Genomic DNA, 19,913 nt, shown 5'->3' on the forward strand with positions numbered 1-19,913 from the left:
TTGGAAATGCCTGCAATTCCTCAGGAAATTAGTTCCCATAGTGGAGGAAGACATAAAAAGAAGCTATAAAATTTCTGAGTTCTAGGTGAAGATGACTTTCTGATAGGATTTTATGAACTCCTTAGCCAGCCCCCACCACCACCGCTGCCGCCCATCTGCTAAGACACTTTTAAGAAAGGAGAAAAGGGTGGGCGGGTTGTTCCGTTACAGGCAAGGTCCTTCCCTTCCTTCACTCACTCACTAAACTCAAAAGTGGATTGTTTTGAAATAAACCTTCTTTCTGTGCTCATCTACTTCATTGCCTCCAGGAGTAGTGCTTTGTGGACGATGAGAATGCTGGTCACCAGAATTCTACTAGAAGGTTCAGCACAGAAAGCAGAACTGCTTGTAAAGAAAAAAGAGGGTTGCTCCAATACCCGTAATAGAGATTTATTTGTTTACATACTACTCAATGGCAAAAGAGGCTTCTGTCACGGCTGAAGACAGAAATGTGGAAAATACAGGTCTGTGCTGCTTCAGAGAAGTGGTTGACGAAGTAGGACAAGACACTTTGGCTGTAATCCTGACCTCCAGCCCACTGACCAAATTTAGCCTGCCACAGTTCCCAATTTGGAGAAGGCCAAATGGCCACTTACCCCAAGCCATGCCCACTTGTCCCACGCCTGGTGTCAGGTGTCATTAGATGTGGAGCAGCTAGAGAAGGACTTTCCAAACTTGGGTCTCCAGTTGTTTTTGGACTACAGTTCCCATCATCCCTGACCACTGGTCCTGCTAGCTAGGGATGATGGGAGTTGTAGTCCAAAAAGCAAGTTAGAGATGCAGCAAGATCAGCTGCATGACCAGCTGACCAGCTAATCCCTGAAGAAAGCAGGCTTGAAGTAACCACCCACCAGCCCACTAGCTAGATCAGGGTTCCCCACCGCTGCTATATCTGCTTACACGGAAGTAAGTCCCACTACACTCCTTTAATTCCTCTCAACAGGCCTGACTGACATACTGGTTCTTTCTAGACTTTTATCTGGTGCTTTCCCTCTTCATCAAAAGCCGGTTCTTAATGTTTAGCCTGCTCTGCCTACAGATCAGCTCTACCATGTTTACTTTGAGAAATGTCCAAAGGGGAGAAGGGGAATCTGTAGCCCTCCAGATGTTGTTGGACTTCAACTCCCATCAACCCTGGCCAGCATGGCCAAGAGTCAAGAATTATGGGGGTTGTAGTTCAACAACATCCGGAGTGTCACAGGTTTCCTATCGTTGTTCCAGACAGTGCGTTGCAGCAAAAACACTGAAGAATCTTGAAGCACCTTAAATAATAACAGATTTATTCTAGCATAAGCTTTTGTGGAGTAGAGACCACTTCAGCTGCCTGAAGTGTTAGCCTCAGTTGGCAGGAATAAACATAAGTGTAGAGAGAGAAAAAGATGGGAATGGAAAATTTAAAAATACAGACTGTGAAAAACTGAAATGTATTCAGAATGAGTACAGTGGTCGTTTCCAACAGCAGTAAGTCGTGATAACAGCCCGTACTTTTTGCATTTCATTGCCATTTGCCTTTTCAGTTTACATTTTTCTTCATTACACCCATATGTCCATTGTATATAATTTTGGGGCCAGCTCAGGATAGATAACACATCAGGACTCTTAAGCCATAAATGCTTATGCTGTAATAAATGTGTTCATCTTTAACTTGCCATGTGACTCTTTTGTTGTGCTTGAAGAGAGCTCTACTGAATTCAACAGGATTTTCTTCCAAGTATATGGGCATAGGACTGAGGCCTTATTCCTTCTCTGGCATAGGCGGGGATCAAAACTTAATAATAGCAATGTTGTGATTTCATGGAAGAACTGTTATCTCTTTACTGCAGCTGGGTGCATGAGTCTGGACGGGAGGATAGGCAGGCTTATATATTCATCTGTATATTCTCAACAGATTGGCAAAAGTGCTCAGGGCGTTTTAGAAGCAGAACCTCTACAATCCAAAGATTAACCCTTTTGAAAAAACTAGGCACATACAAATCAATGCAATATCTACATATGATTGCACATATAATCTAAACCAGTGATGAACAACTTATATATATTAGGGACTATTATGTTTTCCATACAGTGGGGTATATGTATTGTGGGAGTCACTTACTGGTTGGTCTCCATGATAAGGCTAATGCCGTGAATATTATAAATTACAAATATTTGTATTCCATGCTATCAGAACAACTCACAGTTTTAAAATACAGTTACAGATAGGTAGCCGTGTTGGTTGTTTTAGTTTTAAAATAGTTATTTAAAAAACCCTCATTATAAATATTTACCACTACCAGCAGCATAAATACGTACAGCTTCAGGATTAAAAATAACCAAAAGTTAACACTAAAGACTACTGGTAAAGCAGATGGCCAGGCCAAGCTAATACTGTACTTATCTGGTCAGTTGGCAAGTTCCATTATGCATATGTTAAATATTAAAACCCGTGTGGAGTTAAAGTGTGGAAGATATATATTTCTTACAACTTGAAAACACGGCAATCTTTTTTTACTAGTGGAAATGTCAGCAACCTTTTTCTTTATTTTAAACTTGCACTGATTACTGTTGTTTGGCTACAAGCAGTCAGAGAAAATAGGCATGTGAGATATCAGTTAGCCTAAAAACAGCTTATATGGTTCAGAATTGCTGAGATCTTGAGATTCCTTGTCACAGCAGCAGTCCACTAGGTGGCATCCTGTTATGCATGGCAGAGTACACTGTGGCTCAGTATCAGTGCTTTTTGCACCTTTTGGAGCTCCTGTACGCTGCAACAGCTCGTAGATGGAGTTTAGTCCAAACAGTTCGTTAGTAGGGGAGGAACCGAGTTTTCCATGGAAGATTTCTGATAAAATATTGGGGCACGTTTTTTCTTGAAGATGTTCTCCCCACACATACAATGGCTTAGAATCCACATTGCCATACTCATGAATGTTGCAGTTGGGATTAAAGCATGCATAATGGTTGCAACCCTGTTCAGAAAATTGGCAATATCTCCACCATATAGCAACCATTCAGAACTCTAAAAGGAACCCTTGGTCTAGGTTTGCTTCAGTAAGAACAGTTAAAATGCTAAGTGCAACAGAAGATGTGGCAACCTGCAGCTTGGCAGCAACTTTACATTAAAAACTTCAGCGATGGCCTCAAACAAAATTTAGCTGGAAACCAATGTTGTAGGCCACGAACTTAGCATTATTTCATCCAGTTAATTATATAATTGCGTTATTTTTTTTAGTCACTCATTGGTACATATTTGAATTAGCATTCAATACTTGCAGATGTGAGTTTCCATAGATTCCTATGCATGATGGGTGGGTTGCAGTTGTGTTCAGTCTTTGCTGCACAGCTACTCCAAATAGTATGGGGATCATCTGTAGTTTCCCCCTTATGCATGGCTCTAAACTTTTGTGTTAACTTTTGAATCTTCCACAATTCCTGATACCATGTCTCCAACATACTAGGACATGATTCTTTCCAATATCTCACTATTACTAATCTGGCAGCAGTCAATAAACTCTTCATGACTTACAGTCTTCAAGTTGTCATCAAAAACCATGATTAAAACTAGCTTTGAATCTGGTGTACTTGTCTGGTTTGTTATTTTATCTCCCCCAAAGTGTGACCTTTTCACATGGCCACCACATATGGAACATTGTTCTTCATTCTCTACACCTCTTCGACCCTCTGGGGAAGAGGATTCTGTTATTAAGTGTATGTAGAATGAGGTATCATTTGAATACCACTTTAACAGATTTTTCTGTAATCCTTGCTGATACTGATTTAAAAGGTAGTTTTCTCCAGAGCCTTTTTCAATTGTTCTCATCATTTTTTTTGTAGGTCTTGTTCCCATGTTTTCTGCAGACTCTCATATGACCCTAGCATTTCCACCTCCAATATTTCATGTCTATCCAATAACAAGACTTTCCTAAGGTTTGTGGCTTGAGCAATTAAACTTTCCATTAGCGTGAGAGGTCTGGTCACTTGAGGAGCAATTTCCAGGATGGTTGTAAATTGTCTACCTTGATGGATTTGAAAGCAAGTGTAACTTCATTCAGCTAATTGTTCTTCAGATAGGTCTCCTTATGTGGGTCTTACACCCAGTTAAAAGTTCCTTATCTGGAATGGGCCAACTTCTTCCCAACCTTTAAAATTATATTTATCCCTGCTAAATGGCTGCAAGTAAAGGGCTCTAGATATATTTACATAAAAGGTGGGTTGATTATCTGACATGATGGCTAGATTTTCCTCTGAAAGGCATCTGCACTCTGAACAGGAACTATGCCTTTCCCATAGGACAGATGTGCCAGTTTACCTTTCTCTGCTGAATTTGGACTAAGAAATTCCTATGCTGACCATGAAACAGCAAGCTATTCTATGGTAACAATTACACTATCCTTTTACTCCAAACATCAGCTGTGGAACTTTGTTTAAAGTCTTGTTAAATGCATTATTAGTAAACTGCATTCAGAGTCCTCTTATATAAATGCGCCATTGGTAAGTTTAACTATTTTCTTCTGTCCTGGACTATTATGGAATACCCTCTCCTAATCACAAAGCCCTGCTACGTTTATCTAAGCTTGTGTTTAAGAAGAGTAAGATGGAAATATATGGGCGTCAGTTAACAAAGACACAATTTCATGACCAGAGGTTAAAATGCTCCTAGTTTGGGTTTTTCCTAGGTATCACCAGTGATGAAAATTGCAGTGTGTATGGGAAGGTGGTGAATGCTATGTCAATTGGGGATTTGGAGCCAGCAGTAAAGTTAATTTGCCATTTTCCCCTTATGCATCTGGGTTTAACAGTCATGCCTGGTGTATGCCAGGGTAAAAGTGGAGTAGCTATTTTTCTGGGAAAGAGGTCTAAAAGAAAAGAGTTGATCTGATGTCTCTTGGCTTCCTTCACCAAGCTGCTGTTATGCCAGAAGGCAGTGGAGGAACTTTGTTCTCCCAAACTAAACACATGGTGTCTCCCTGGTGTGAGAAGGGAAGGTTAAATCTTAAGACTTCAAGCAGTCAGGTTTGCAGAGATGCAAACCAGTATTTGCTCACATATATTTTTAATCACACATTCTGAAGAGTGGTGTGTGTGTGTGTGTGTTGGGGATGGGAAGAGTAGCACAGTGCAGAAAAACATCCCAAATCTCTATGGAAACACAGGATACATATTTTCTCTCAAATGGGAGTTTTACATCTTGATTTTTTTTAAAGAGGCTCTCGGATCCTTAAGGGCAATTTCTACTACATCAGTACAAAGCACATTACAATCCTTTTGCCTCACTTCTTCTCACATATTAACCACCTTTGGCTTAGATTTTGAATCCAGCTCTTTCCTACTCCAGCTGCTACACCTGTGGCTACCGTTATCAAATGCAGCATTCAAATATGTCCACATTTGACAAGGTTTGCTGCCAAAGAAACCTTGATAAGAAAAGCCTTGGTTTGAGGCCAACCCCTAAATACTTGCTCCAACCCAGCTAGAGTTCATAAGTATGCAAAAGCAGATTTCTACTTGAATCTCTCTAGCAAGGAACTTTATGAGCCAATGAATGCTGGGCAGTGCACAATTCAGCTGTCAAAGACTACGAACTGAAAACTTAGTTAGAAAATCAGTGACACTACATGTCAGCTGTCTGGGAGGAGAAAATGGGGCTGGATTTGGTTTCCCTTGCTCTCCTTCCAGTAAAACTGGCAGATTGGCTGTTTTTCCAACAGAGCTGTGTGTACAGAGCGACAGCAACCTGTGATAAGCACATGGAACCATAGTTCACTATCTGAGACTTTGCATATACAGAGTGCTTGGGTATTATTCTGGGAGGACAGATCTCAACAGGATTATTAGTTTTTTGACTGGTGTTGGTCAGTATGTAACCGATAAAACAGCTCCGTGTAAGGTGGCACTTGAGAAAACTAGAAACAAGTGTGTTACGCCTAGTGCTATGTCTTGTCAAGGTGAACATCTGGTATAGAGCTATCCTGCTGAGAAGGATGTAAAGGGTTTTGATTTAAAGTCTATAATTTGTACAATGCCTTTTTTGGTGATGATTGCTCTTCTTCACAAAGGAGAAGTCAATCAATCCTTTTATTTGCAAAAACCAAGATGGATTAATTGACTTCTCCTTTGTGCAGGAAACCAAGGTGCCTGCCTTGTCAAAAACCGCTTCTGCAGCTTACGTCAGTTTCCAAAGCAGTTTGGCCTGCGGGATAGAGATCTGTTGCTTGATTTCTTACAATTCTGTGGTTCTTTGGATCTTAGCTGAAATTTCTTGGCATTTCTCTCTTTTTTACACACACTACAAAAATGTGTGTGTGTGTGTGTGTGTGTCTTTCTGAAATCAGCCTAAAAACAAGTCATGTTAGTGTATATATTTCAGTGGGAAGTGTCCTATTTCTAGATGTACTTTATTGATAAAAGTAGATAGAATCAGCAGCCAAGGCTACACACAAGGCAAAGCAAATTAATAAAACAGCTGCTTCTGGGACTCTAATTGTCCTCGGAGCTCTTTCCCCATTTGTGTCAAAGCCATTTTCTTTAAAAACCTAACAGTTGCTGTTTAGACTCAGCCCTTAGCTGAAAGCTCTCCTGCTAGTCTTGCTCCAAATACAACCCTGGAATGGATTGCCTGCCAACCATTGGACATTTTGGGGGGAGGTTTAAAAAAAAATACAATCTTTTATCAGTGCTCAAAACCTGCCAAGGTAATTAAAGGCCACGTTGCATATACAGGACATGAATGGAGAGCCCTGCAGACTTTCAAATGTTTAAATTATAAGGAGCAACTTGCTTTTTTAAACAGCTGCCTTGTAAGAGTGTCACTTTATTGTATGCAAAGGGAAGAACTAATTTTACAAATTTCACAATCACAATACATAATACATACCTTATTCCTTTTAATCTTAATACTTTAACTCTAAACAAGTTTGTACTTCCTTCCCTCCGTCTGGTTTCTCTATATTTTCTTTATATTTATGCATTTGTCATGTTTACATTTTATGTGTCCTTACTACTATGGAATAATACTATTCAAAATTTCATTAAATATACATCCTTCAACAAATATATTGTTGTAATATATTTGTTCAATGTTCTTAAATCCAAAATGAATGATTTTTAATAAACATTATGAGGTCTATTTCAGTCCCGCGAGTGTCTTTATTTGTAAAAAATTGTGAAATTTGTAAAATGTGTAAAACCAATAAAGATCATTTTAAAAACAAACAAAAAACAAACAAACAAACAAAGGGAAGAACTGATGAGGCTACAATACAAGCTTTCAATATTGGTTCAATAAGCCTTTCATTTGTTTAAGTTGTTGTTCATATTTATGCTTCTTGTTGTGCCTGCGTAGAGATATGAAAGCTCATAAAAATGTGGAGGGGGAGGGGGGACAGTTTTCACCCTATTTTCACAAAGCAGTTCCTCCTAACTCCGCCCCCCCCCAAAATGGAAAGTTTTGGACATGTGAAAGGGTAAAGGCACTTGTTTCAACCCAGGCAAACCATCAGCTTCTAGACATCCATGATAAATATGATAACAATTATAAAGCAGCAGAAACTGACAGTGATATCTTAATAACAAGACTGATTAAATTTCATATAGTATTGAGTCTTTGTCTTTGTCTTGCCCCTGCTCACCCTGTTTTCACAGCTCCTTTTATGGAAGAAATGCCTTTTGTCTGCCTGACCGTGTGAAGGGCTTCTACTCCTACTCAGAGTAGACATACTGAAGTCAATAGGAATGAGGGATGTCCAGTGATGGCCATCTGTGAACAGAACATATTTCAGCTGCTGCAACAGGCCTTCACCTTTATTTCTTCCCCCTATAGCCAACCATGTACCCCCAAAGTCTGCTCTAGAGGGCGGGGTTTGGTGAGGGCACAGGAGATGAAGAAGGGGACACTCACTCAAACATCATTAGATGTCACCCTGCTGCTGCAATCCTGCCCATCACAGATGGGAAACCTGTGACCCTTCAGATGTTGTTAGACTGCAACTCCCACCACCCCTGACTATTGGCTGGGCTGCCTGGGGCTAATGGGAGTCCTACAACTCCTGGAGGACCAGATGTTCCTGATCCCAGCTATCCATGCTTGGGAGTAAAGTTATTTTAAGTTTATTTATAGGCCCCTTTGGAGGGAGGCACAGCCCCCCCCATAATCCCATTGAACTAGGCAGGACTTCCAAATAAACATTAATAGGATCGGACTTTCTCAAAATAGATCATCTGAGTAGGAATTCAAAAATTGCTAGACACAGGTAACTAGTGTGTGGTATAGATTACCAAAAGGTAATTGGAATAATAAGGATAAGCTTCTTTTTCTTCTTCTTCTTCTTCTTCTTCTTCTTTAAAAAAATGAACTTCAAAATCTTCTCAATTGTGTGTACGTGTGATATATAAGCAGTGGGAACCTGCAGCCAATTGCAGCTTCTAAGCCTGTGGAGACGATGGTCTACAATTTTTTACATTTTTAAAACACAGACATGATTTCTCAGTAGGAAATGAGAAATGTGTTACAAGTTGCTTGTTTCATATGAATAGAAATAATGTTTGTAGTGTTCGTGTCTCCCAAGTTTTCATTCTTCCCTTCATCAAACAGGAATGGATCCTCTCACCTGCCAACCACACTAAACTCTAATATGTACTTAAAGCATTTATCATCAAATTGTGAGACTGAAGACAGATTAATAAGGGAGAGGCACAAACTGTATGTTTAAGGCTGCAACCCAAAAACACATATCTGAGAGTAAATTCCATTCAACTTCCAGGTAGACATGCATAGGACTGCACTGTGAAAAGCACCTTGCATCATCCTTACCTATAACTATTAATCAAATATATTCATCACACAAATGATGTCCAAGGTGCTATGCAAGGCATAGAAGGGACATATTCTCTGTGCAGAAAACTTACCATTTAAAGTCCAAACCAGTTTGCTTATTGAAATGCTGTATTTGAAATCAGTGAGGCCTAATTCCAAGTTTAACGCTTAAGAAATGAGGTGCTAATATAGCTACCTTAACGTTACCTCCCCCCCACCCCCAAAATGCCCTTCTGCCATGCACAATGTGAAATTATTATATGTCAATGGAAGCCAAGCATGGGAGGCAAGTGGCAGATGTATTCATTTTTATTATTTAACCATCAGGAACATACTTCATCCCTTTTCAGAATTTGTTTATCTATTTAATAGAGAAATAAAAATAGTGCAACAACTGTGGCTCTGACTTGCCTAACTATTGGAATTGTCCATAATATACAAATCTATAAGGCACTGCTTGACTGCTTCCCAGCCTGTTGAGTTGCTCAGCATGCACATTCTGCAGGAATAAGAGCTCCATGTCAAACTGCTAGGCCATTCATTATTAGAACAGCAAGGCCCTCTTCTGGATTGTAATCAGAATACGGTCAAGGAACAACCCAATAAGCACTGAAGTGCCAGCTCTAAGCTTTAGGCATTTCTTATAAACAGGGACCGCTTACTGGCGGGAAGGTAAACGGCGTTTCTGTGTGCTGCGCTGGCTCGCCAGATGCAGCTTTGTCACGCTGGCCATGTGACCCGGAAGTGTCTCCGGACAGCGCTGGCCCCCGGCCTCTTGAGTGAGATGGGCGCACAACCCCAGAGTCTGTAAAGACTGGCCCGTACGGGCAGGGGTACCTTTACCTTTACCTTTTATTGCCATTTTCCTGCCTAGTTACCTTATACTAAGAAAAGTTCCTCTGGAAATCTACTTCTCAATATTCCTCTTTGAACTTTTTTTATTTTTACAAAAAAACCCCAATAAAGCAATCTATAAAACTTATGAAACAGAATATTCATTCAAAAAATACTGGGTATGCTAGACTTCTGTTTTCAAGGCGGTTTTCTATCACAAGCATATAAGAAAAAGAAACTGTCTGTTTGCTAACTGCAGTGGCAGCGTAACCTGAAAAAGTACACACAACCAAACATGGTCATAAACCATGGTTTGTCAACTTAGACATCATGAACAAACCATAGTCAAGCTTTCTTAATCATGAATGTCTTAACTGAGCTCAATATAAACAAGCCATTGCCTGGGATTTCCTAGCTTACCTTCAAATTCCTCCAAATTATGTATACATTGGAAACGTGCACTACGGTGATGAGGAAAGCAGCTTACTTTTAAGTAATACCAACTATAAATCTGTCTAGGATACAAGGGAAAGGGCTGTAGCACATTGGAAGAGAACATATTTTATGGGGAGAAGGTCCCAATTTCATCCCCCTGTTTCCAGTTAAGTAGTCCATAGATAGACCAATGGTCTGACTCAATATGACAGCTTCGTATGTCCTAGAGCTAATAAGACTGGTCCTCATGACAGTCTTCAGCATAACAGCCACTGCTCACACAGGTTTCTAGCTGCTGACGCCAGGAGTGGATATGCTGGTTCTGTTCTGGCTGATGGGGCATGCAGAACTCTGAGACCACTGAATTTGTATATGTTGTTAAGTGGTTTAAATGTAAACAGAACTTGATATGTGCATTGGCCGGTATATCATCATGTGTGTGCATGGCATCAGTGGCAAGAAGTCAGCATACCTGCCAAACTAAGGACTTTTGGGATAGCTGGTCTTCCAGCTGATCAGTTCAAAATTAGTAGGGCTACAACAGTGTCATATTAACTATTTAATTATTGGAGGATACCACTCCTTTCTATTGTTCCTTATAAAAAGCCAAACATTTTAACCAAAAGCCATATTTGACAATTTGATTATTATCTTTCAATCAGTGATACTTTTGGAAATTTTAGAGTAACAGACATGTTTTTCTCCACCTCTCAGGACTAAATACCATAGCTGAGGGAAGGTCAATACTGGCCAGCCTTTTTAAAGACTTGTCATTCTTCCAGCTTTGCTTTACTATCCATCACAACCACTCATTTACTGCATTCCTTTCTTCGAACTTTTGATTTTGGTGCTGCCACAAGAAAAGAAAACATAAGCATTAATATTCAAAGATGCAAAAGCCAACGTAAATTAGAACAAGAGGGTACTTACCATTTGGATTTTCTTGTCTGTAGAAGGTTTTCAGCATTTCAACAGCTTCTTCAGATCGATAACCAGCTATGCACTGTAGAGATTGGAATATTTTGTTCATGAGGCCTCTCAGATTAACCAGTTTGTATCCCAAAGAGGTTATCTGACTCTTTAGTAGCATAAAGAACTTCAGCAGATGTGACTTCTGATATCACTGTGTTCAACTTCCAGGGGCAAAAGAAAATCCACTGAACAACTTCATACCGGAGGTTTTTTTTAAGGCAAAGCAGTACCTTTCAATAACAAAAATGGCTTACCACTGAAGGTATCCAATTTACACATGTAAATAGCATGTTTCCAAACCATTCTTATATGCATCTTGACTGGCTTACAGATAATAACCATAGTGTGATAGCCTGGTTTGTAAGGATAGTTTAAAATAACAGTTTCCTGGTTGGGACATTAGAAGCAACTGTGGTTTAACAAGCCTCCAAAGTAATGAGTGAAGGCATATGAGAGAAGGGAAGTGAGAGTGTGCACATACACAGGCTCTTCCCATTCCAACCAACCATGGTTTGCTGAACAGGAATCTATGAGTTTGTGCCAAGGAACTTGCCTTTGTGGATGTGTTTTTCCCATAGCTGTCAACTTTTCCCTTTTTTAAAGGGAAATTCCCTTATTCCGAATAGGATTCCTCGCAAGAAATGGGAAAAGTTGACAGCTATGGTTTTCCCCCTAGCAGCAAAACGTCCTTGACCTATCAAAATAATTTAGTTATGTTGCAACTTTTTCCACTCACAAATCTTTCCCTGTTATCATTTATTTCTTGACATGTGTGAGTGAAAGTGACAGTGCTTACACACATACACAAAACAGGATGCTTTCAATGAATGCCCTAATTTAAACAGTATGCACGCAGCCATTAATTGCAATTGTTTGAGAATGGAAATCAAATTTCTTAAATGCAAGATATTTCTTCTTACATAGTTGCCATGATGTAGAGCTAGTGTCATCACTATGCTAAATGTCAGGGTAAATAAAGTGCCCTTTTTTTCTCTTTTAAACAAAATTACAACCAATTCTGGTCCTATAATGGTTTCCAACTATTCTGATAAACCTTCATCCATATAAGTGTATTATTTATTAAGTTTATAACCTGCTCTTTGTTTTTAAAGGGGGGATACATAAGATTTATTGTGGTCTTTCGTCCATGGACTACTCAGATCCACTTAGCTTCACCAATGCTGCACAATTAAGTGTTCCCTAACCATTCACTGAATCCATTTTTATTGCAGCTAATTTTACAATTTATGGTTTGCATTCCCTCACACCTCAAACAAGGATGAATTATAATCTTCTCTATAAAATAAAGGAGCCCTGAAGATGCTATATTATGGAAGAACACTCCAGCCTGCTATTTCTGTTTGGGGGTGGGAAGAGAGTGGCTGCTCTAGATCCTAAAGCTATTTGCAGTCTCTCTGAATGTTGATTCAGCACCAAACTATCACTGGAGAAATGCTGACACAATGGTGCTAAGGATGAACTTCAGTGGTAGTTTCAGAATTAAAGTACTGACAACGATGCACCTTTAGAATAATTTCTCTCTGGATAAGGTTGTACCATCAACATGCACTTGGTTCTTCTATACCAGTGGTGGCCAAACTTGGCCCTCCATCTGTTTTGGGACTACAATTCCCATCATCCCTGACCACTGGTCCTGTTAGCTAGGGATGATGGAAGTTGTAGTCCAAAAACAGAAGGAGGGCTAAGTTCGGCCACTGATGTCTACACACTTTCATTTTTGTTGTTGTTTTTTTAAAAACACACACATCCATGACAAGTATTTCACCTGGAATGGTTCCCCTGTGTCCGTTAAGCTGGCAGAAGAGATGTTCAAAACCGAACCACAGCCTCCAAATCGTTCATTTTGGCAGCCATATACAACCAGTGGGATTTATATATGTAAGTTAAGAAAAGAAGGAATATAGAATAGAATTACCCTCATTTAATAGGCTATATAGTTGTGCTGGTCTCAAACCCATGCCTCCCTCCTTTCTCACATATGCTATAAACTCCTCTTTTCCACAGACACACTACTGCCTGGTCATATCTCTGGGCAAAACTTCCCCCACTCAATTCAACTCCTTTGCTGCTAATTCACTGTTCCCCTCTGCCCACAATCTGAGAGCAGTAACTACCACTACTGTATCCTTTCCAAATTTCCTAACCTAGGCTTGCCATATGGTGGGAAAATTCCTGACATGTCCTGGTTTTTGGGTGTAAAAATTGTGTTGGGGGAATTGCCAAAATGTCAGGGAAAACCCAGACGTATGGCAATGTGATGGGGGGGGGAAGCAGTGGAAACAGCTCCAAAAGCTTAAAGTCACTATTGGGGGGGAGGTTCCCCCCCAAAAAAGCTCAACAATGTGGATTTGTTTCCAAAATAGCAAAACAATTTTGGGGTCCTCAAGAGCAAACCAGCTGGGTGGGCAGGTTATGCTTGCTCAACAACTTTGCGGGTGTCAGGAATTTTACTTATTGAAATACAGCAACCCTATCCTAACCCAGAGATGGCACAATACACTTTGGCCCCTGAGGCACAAGCACCACCCAGGGAAGGTAATAATTACAAACTAAGTCATGATAACCCCAAAGACTGCCAACTGATGCAAGCTGCCTCACCCTGCTTCATTGTAGCATTGGCTACACCCGGCACCCATTCCTTGCTTAGACTCACCCACACAAATACTTGCTAAATTAAACTTCTTCTCCATAGGTGCAGAACCTGGGGAATAACAAAGGGAGAGGGACATAGCAATGCGCTCTACTTGTTGGCTTTCCTAGGATCTGGTTCAGCACAGTAGGAAACAGATGCTGGACCAGTTACGTCTTTGAACTTGTCCAGCGCAGCTCTCCTTACGCCCATCATCTCTGCACAAACAAATCCCCTTAGACCCAATGACACAGGCCTCATGTCAACATAGAGCTGCCCTCTGTTAGCTTGTTTGCAACCGATACGTGAGATGAAATTAACATACCAATGGATAATTCTCCAAAGGATACTCATCATTCGCAGAGCAGCTGCACACATTATACAGGGCTCTACAGTGACATATAGCACTGTGTTCGCAAATACTTCCTTGGGTTCCTTCTTGTTCTGACGACACCAGTCCATGACCTGATCAATTGCTACCATTTCTGCATGGCGAGTAGCCTGTGGGGATACAGGGAAATAACATCAGTACTTACACCAAATAGTAATGTATATCAATCTGAATGGATGGATTCCTGCTATTTTTAGTAGGAAGGCAATGGGGTAGCATCTTCAGTGATGCCAAAGCTTAACCACTAAAACTATATAAAAGATGGTCATAATAACTGCAGAAATTTCATTTCAAAGCGGTAAATTTCCTCTTGTAAAATAGAAAAGCAGAGTATGTTGTTGGCACTTTATTGAAAGGTTCTTCCTTATCAAAATCTGCTATAAAGGGAAAATGCACAATACATCTGTTTCTCTTTATCCTTGGTTAACAAATGTTATGTTAATCAGCTTTTCCATTATTGAAAACATCCCAGTTTTTACCCAGATTTCCATTTATGCAAGAACAGAGAGGTCAGACAGAAAGTGGCCAGTTGGAGGGAAATGCTAAGCTACAGGCAAAATGCTTTCCTTACTTGTCAAGATATCAACATCCTTATTTTGTATCTAACTCAGTCTATGAATAAATATGAGGGAGGCGATGAGACCTACTAGTCATAAGAGCTCAAAGGATACCACAGAAGACACCCTCCCTCTTTCAACAGCTTTAGGCGTGTTCACATATTCCATCTACAGTCACTTTCAATTAGGAGCATTTGAAAATGCTCCTAGGCTCAATAGAATGTCAGTATTGTTCACAGGCAGACCAAATACCTCCATTTCATTCATTTATTTACATTTTGATATTCTTTACCCTGATCATAAGCTGGCAAGGCTTACATAAAAATTCATTTAAAATAGGAACAACAACAAGACACACACAGTGATGAAACAGGATTCAAAAAACAAGAATTAAAAGATTTGGGAAGATAAAAAGAGCAGACTCAATGTCTCTGGGGAAAACACTTCAGTGCTCGGAGGCTACAACCGTTGATCTGGCTTCACCTCCAATGGCAGTGGGACCAGAGAACAGGCTCTGAGGATCATAGTCATACTTGAACAGATTCACGTAGGAGAAGGCACCCAAGATTCAAAGTCATTTCAGCCTTTAGAGACTAAAACCAGCCCAAAGAAATAGAGCAGTTATTTCAAGGCTGGCAAGTTATGATCTGGATGTCAGTTCTCACTTAGCAGTCTAGCCACTGCAAAATGAACTTACTGTTATGTCCATTCCTCAAACACAACCCCATGTACAAAACATTATACTTGCCTGAATAGGATATTAACAAGAGCATGGATAGGAACTGCAGTTAGTGCACTAGCCCAAATGCTTTAATACACCATTTAGCGACAAAACAGAACACATATTTTGATAAGAGATGTTTTAAGCTATTTAAGGCTGCTTGGCTTATGATAAATGAAGCCTATATATTTCATTTAATTCCACTTCTTTACCACTCTGTTGCTGTTAAGATAGCGATCAAAGACAGGAAGCAAATTAATCATTGGGTAGATTAATTACTGTTCTAACTTAATTTGTTAAAGTTTTATGAACATTGTTTTAAATCCCTTCAGGTAGACTGTTTCCCTTGCAATAACTTGTTCCACAAATGATTTCAGATCAAAGTCAAGATCGAAAAATAAATAACTGATAACAAATACATACCAAACAGAATTATTAGTATCTTATGCATTTGTCTGTAAACCAATGTTATAAGACAGTTTTGCAAATGAATTTATATTTTAGCCAGGCTTCTGAAAGATCAGGATCAGCAGACACCATGAACAGTGTCAAGCACTCCAGGAAATGTTCAGCCACCTTCTTTGTCCCAGAGCTGACACTATCATGATGATGATGATGATGATGAAAATTTGTTTACTGACCATCCGAAGATTTCAGGCCAGTTCACAGCATCCCTACACACCTAATAGCCCTCTCAGTTCTTGTACTTCCCTTTTATGAATCCAATCATGATCCACATTTTGGAGGGGAGATTTGCTATCACAGCATAGCTTTTCCCCTCCCAATCTCCACCTTGTGAGGACTCACATGGAACCCATTCTTGTGAATGAATTTGCCACACACATCTTATTCTTTAGCCCCTCCAGCTACACGGATAGCCTCCAATGGTGGGAATGGGCAACTACTTCACTACTGCAGGAACTAAGGGGGAACTTAAGATATATACACATTTGAAACTATTCTTATCATCATGCTAGTCCTATAAAACAAGGGACAGACTGTCAGACTAGGAGTGTTAATGTGTTAGGATACTGGTTTTAATGCACCGTGATTTCATGCTGTACCACACTAGTTACTTCTTATTAGAATGATCTTGTTATTTTTCTATAAATTAACTCTTTTTGGAATAATTATGTGTGAGAGCATATTTGTGGGTATAGGATAAGTTAAGCACCTATTTGGGGCAGTGCACAATCATCTCTACACAAAATATCTTATTTCTCAGGCGGTGGACAGACATAGGAACTCTCCCCCACACATGTAACTGTTTGATCATAGAAGTCCTGCATATCTTGGGCGCAGTTTATTTGAAATACTGCATCCTAATATGCATGCTATGTGGTGATATTGCCATCACCACAATGCAGTTAGATCATCCAAGGAAGTGTACTTTCATGAGTCTCCCTGCCATCCAAGATACAGTGGTACCTCGGGTTAAGTACTTAATTCATTCTGGAGGTCCGTTCTTAACCTGAAACTGTTCTTAACCTGAAGCACCACTTTAGCTAATGGGGCCTCCTGCTGCCGCTGCACCGCCAGAGCACGATTTCTGTTCTCATCCTGAAGCAAAGTTTTTTACCTGAGGTAATATTTCTGGGTTAGCGTATGTAACCTGAAGCATATGTAACCCAAGGTACCACTGTAATATTGTTACACTGTTACCTTGATGCTTTGAATTTTGCCCTTGATTGTGAGCAACTCAGAGAGCTCTGTTAGGTTTGCTGTGCTATGTAATATATGCATACTCAAATGACCAAACTGGATGCTAGAGGTTATCGATGAAACATCTTCAAGGACAAACCAGGTGGGTGGGCAGGTTATGCTTGCAAGTGAGGTTTAGTGTGCCAGATAACTGTTACAGCCAAAAAGAACAAACAATGCACGTTCAAACAGAAACAGAAGCATGAAGGAGGGAAAACAAGAGCAGGCAAGGAAGCTGCCAGAGGGAAAAACATGCTGGTAATATTTGCTCCATCTCCTGCCAGACAATTCAGAAGGGTCAGCTCAGAGAAGTATTGGCTGCACTATCTGAACAGTGAACTCCCCCAGCTGCAGATTAAAACAAGTCTATTATGCTGTTCAACATACAATCCAGCTCAGGATCACTTCTCACATTTTGTACTCGGGCACAGATACCAGAGCTTAAAAAAACCCACACAGCCACAACAAAAACATGCATGCATTTTGTGAATGGAATACTGTCAGTAAACTGCAACTTTTCTTGGCAAACATTTATAAAAATAAGATGAAAAACACATCAACTTTTGATCAGAAAATCTTTGAGATTGTTAACAAAGTTAAAATGTTTTTTTTTAAAAAAATAAATAAACACCACTGTATCAGCTTTAGCTGTGTCCTGAAAATATTTCAGTGAAAAGCTGCTGCTTTTAAGAATTATACTATTTTTTTAAAAAAAGTTTTAATTAAAATGCAGTTGCATTAATATGCGGAAAGGCCGGATACAGTTACGATAAAAACACAGAAGCTGAAACAACAAATCAAAGGACCAAAAGTAATGAAAATGAATTCTCACCAGCATTCAGAAATCAGTGCTATGCCAAATGCCTTGTAGAAAAGGAATGTTGTCATGGCCCTTCTGAATTACAGTAGGAAGGATGCCAGGTGATATTTCTCCTATTGGAATATGTTCAAGAGTTGCAGAGAACTACTGAAAACACAGTGCTTTACACACCTAATTTCCAGAAAGAATGAGCACAAACATGCAAATATTCCAGAGACAGCAGTGTACATATGCCACTCAGAAGTTACACAAGATGCATGTTTTTGGACTGCAAAAATGATTACAATTATACCAACTTAAGGAGTTTTTACCCGCATATGCAGTGCAGTGATTTACATTAGCTTAATTCAGTTAAATAACTTACATTTTTAGTTTCATTAACTTCATTCTTTCCCTTTCCTATGATCTCATTATTGTAGACCACGAGGCAACCAACAGGTACTTCACCACTCTCTAGTGCTTCTTTAGCCTATCAGACACAAAATGAATAAACAAGAGCAGCTTTATCACTGATTATATACACCAAGGCAAAGTACATTGCGTTCCAAATCCTCCCACTCCACAAGCCAGCATTAAGAAAGCAGCCAATTCCAATATATTCTTACCCAAGGATTACTCTCAAGAGTAAGGGTGGAAATTAATCTGTTCCCCACTTTTCATATAATAACCAAAGGCAGCCATGTTAGAACACAATAAAAATTCAAAAACCCACATTAGGGCAATATCTGGCCAACTGCAATAATATCACAAATTTGAGTGCATGCTTTCAAGTTCTCCTGAACTTTTCATCAGGCTAGATGTTAAATGATGCCAAAATGCAGGGGAGGGAGGAGAAGAAGAGAACTATATTTTGCTACCCCTTATATAGCAAAATATAGTTCTCTTCTTCTCTTCCCTTATCTTCCTGCCAACCTAGCAGTTTGATAGCACGTCAAAATGCAAGTAGATAAATCTGGCAGGAAGGTAAATTGCATTTCCGTGTGCTGCTCTGGTTCGCCAGAAGCAGCTTAGTCATGCTGGCCACATGACCCGGAAGCTGTACGCCGGCTCCCTCGGCCAATAAAGCGAGATGAGCGCCGCAATCCCAGAGTCGGCCACGACTGGACCTAATGGTCAGCAGTCACTTTACCTTTACCCCTTATCTACGTCTATCCTCAGAATGAGCTCAGGCTTGTTAGAGAAGTTACAAACAAACAAACAAACAAATGCTTCTTTGGCTATGTTCAAAACAATAGGAAGAACAAGCAAGTAGTAGGTCATCTGCATGGAGATGGGAGAAATGCTGTTGGATGACACGAGAGAAGTCGGAACTGCTCAACAAACTACAGTACTTTGCCTCTGTCTTAACCCAAATGGAATGAAGGTCCATCCTGGTGATAACATAATAGACGATGCAGGGAGGATGTTGAAGGCCAAGATAGGAAGGGGGGGAGGTGGTAAGATAATACCTAGCTAATGTAAATGAATTCAAACCTTTGCAGCTTGTGAGCTGCACCCAAGGGTACTAAAGGAAACACACGCTTCCTTTATCCATACGTGTCTCGCATGGCCCTTGAGAGAATCAGCACTGACAAGGGGTTTGCGGGCTTCCCCTAGGCCTAAGGGTATTGTGAAGACTGGATGCTGTACTGAGTGTCCTCGGTGGGCCTTTGGCCTAATCCAGCTCCTACACCCTTAGATGACAACAAAACTGCCTAGGCGTTTAACGCGCCATGAGACTCGTTTTTGCTTCGACGAGCATCCCAGCCACAGACTCACGCGACCGTCCTTTTATGCAGCCCCTCCGCTCCCCACCCTCACTCACTCACCATGTTTACAGCGAGGTCCATCCAGGCCTCCCTTTCCCCTGCGGTCACCGCTCGCCCCTTCTCCGCTTCCATCTCTCTATAGAGGCGAGCGGGGCCGCCGCCGACACTACAGCCCCGGAACGGAGAGTACGGAGCCGATGTTTCCGGAGGGGATCGGGATCTAAACGGACCGCGCAGAGGTGGGGGACTAGAAT

The 19,913-nt window shown here is 40.4% G+C and overlaps 1 protein-coding gene across 3 annotated transcripts; it reads right to left on the minus strand.

Annotated features, from left to right (window-relative positions):
* Positions 1–10,645: 10,645 nt before the first annotated feature.
* On the minus strand, positions 10,646–19,892 carry ADAT2 (adenosine deaminase tRNA specific 2). 3 transcript variants are annotated; one of them, XM_053382075.1, is made up of 6 exons: positions 19,720–19,892; positions 18,276–18,380; positions 14,072–14,222; positions 12,858–12,964; positions 11,030–11,102; positions 10,646–10,949 (listed from the first exon to the last, which is right to left on the minus strand). In XM_053382075.1, exons 1-6 carry the CDS (start codon positions 19,789–19,791, stop codon positions 10,909–10,911), a joined length of 549 nt encoding a protein of 182 aa, XP_053238050.1. In that variant the 5' UTR covers positions 19,792–19,892; the 3' UTR covers positions 10,646–10,908. The 3 variants fall into 3 exon arrangements, 2 of the variants coding, with proteins under 2 accessions (XP_053238050.1, XP_053238051.1); XM_053382076.1 differs by lacking the exons at positions 10,646–10,949; positions 11,030–11,102 and adding an exon at positions 11,112–11,232 and having other exon boundaries at positions 19,720–19,821; XR_008329552.1 differs by lacking the exons at positions 10,646–10,949; positions 11,030–11,102 and adding an exon at positions 11,112–11,232 and having other exon boundaries at positions 12,858–14,222; positions 19,720–19,821.
* Positions 19,893–19,913: the final 21 nt, after the last annotated feature.

The sequence above is a fragment of the Podarcis raffonei genome, chromosome 3, assembly GCF_027172205.1.
Source record: "Podarcis raffonei isolate rPodRaf1 chromosome 3, rPodRaf1.pri, whole genome shotgun sequence".
In the NCBI taxonomy this organism is placed as follows: domain Eukaryota; kingdom Metazoa; phylum Chordata; class Lepidosauria; order Squamata; family Lacertidae; genus Podarcis; species Podarcis raffonei.

What these genes read in the sequence shown, in the direction of transcription:
- ADAT2 (XM_053382075.1), bottom strand. Translation starts at nt 19,791, where the DNA reads ATGGAAGCGGAGAAGGGGCGAGCGGTGACCGCAGGGGAAAGGGAGGCC. An exon ending in TGGACCTCGCTGTAAACATG is followed by an intron (nt 18,381 to 19,719) that starts GTGAGTGAGTGA and finishes TGTGTCTGATAG; the next exon opens with GCTAAAGAAGCACTAGAGAG. An exon ending in AAGTTAATGAAACTAAAAAT is followed by an intron (nt 14,223 to 18,275) that starts GTAAGTTATTTA and finishes GTATCCCCACAG; the next exon opens with GCTACTCGCCATGCAGAAAT.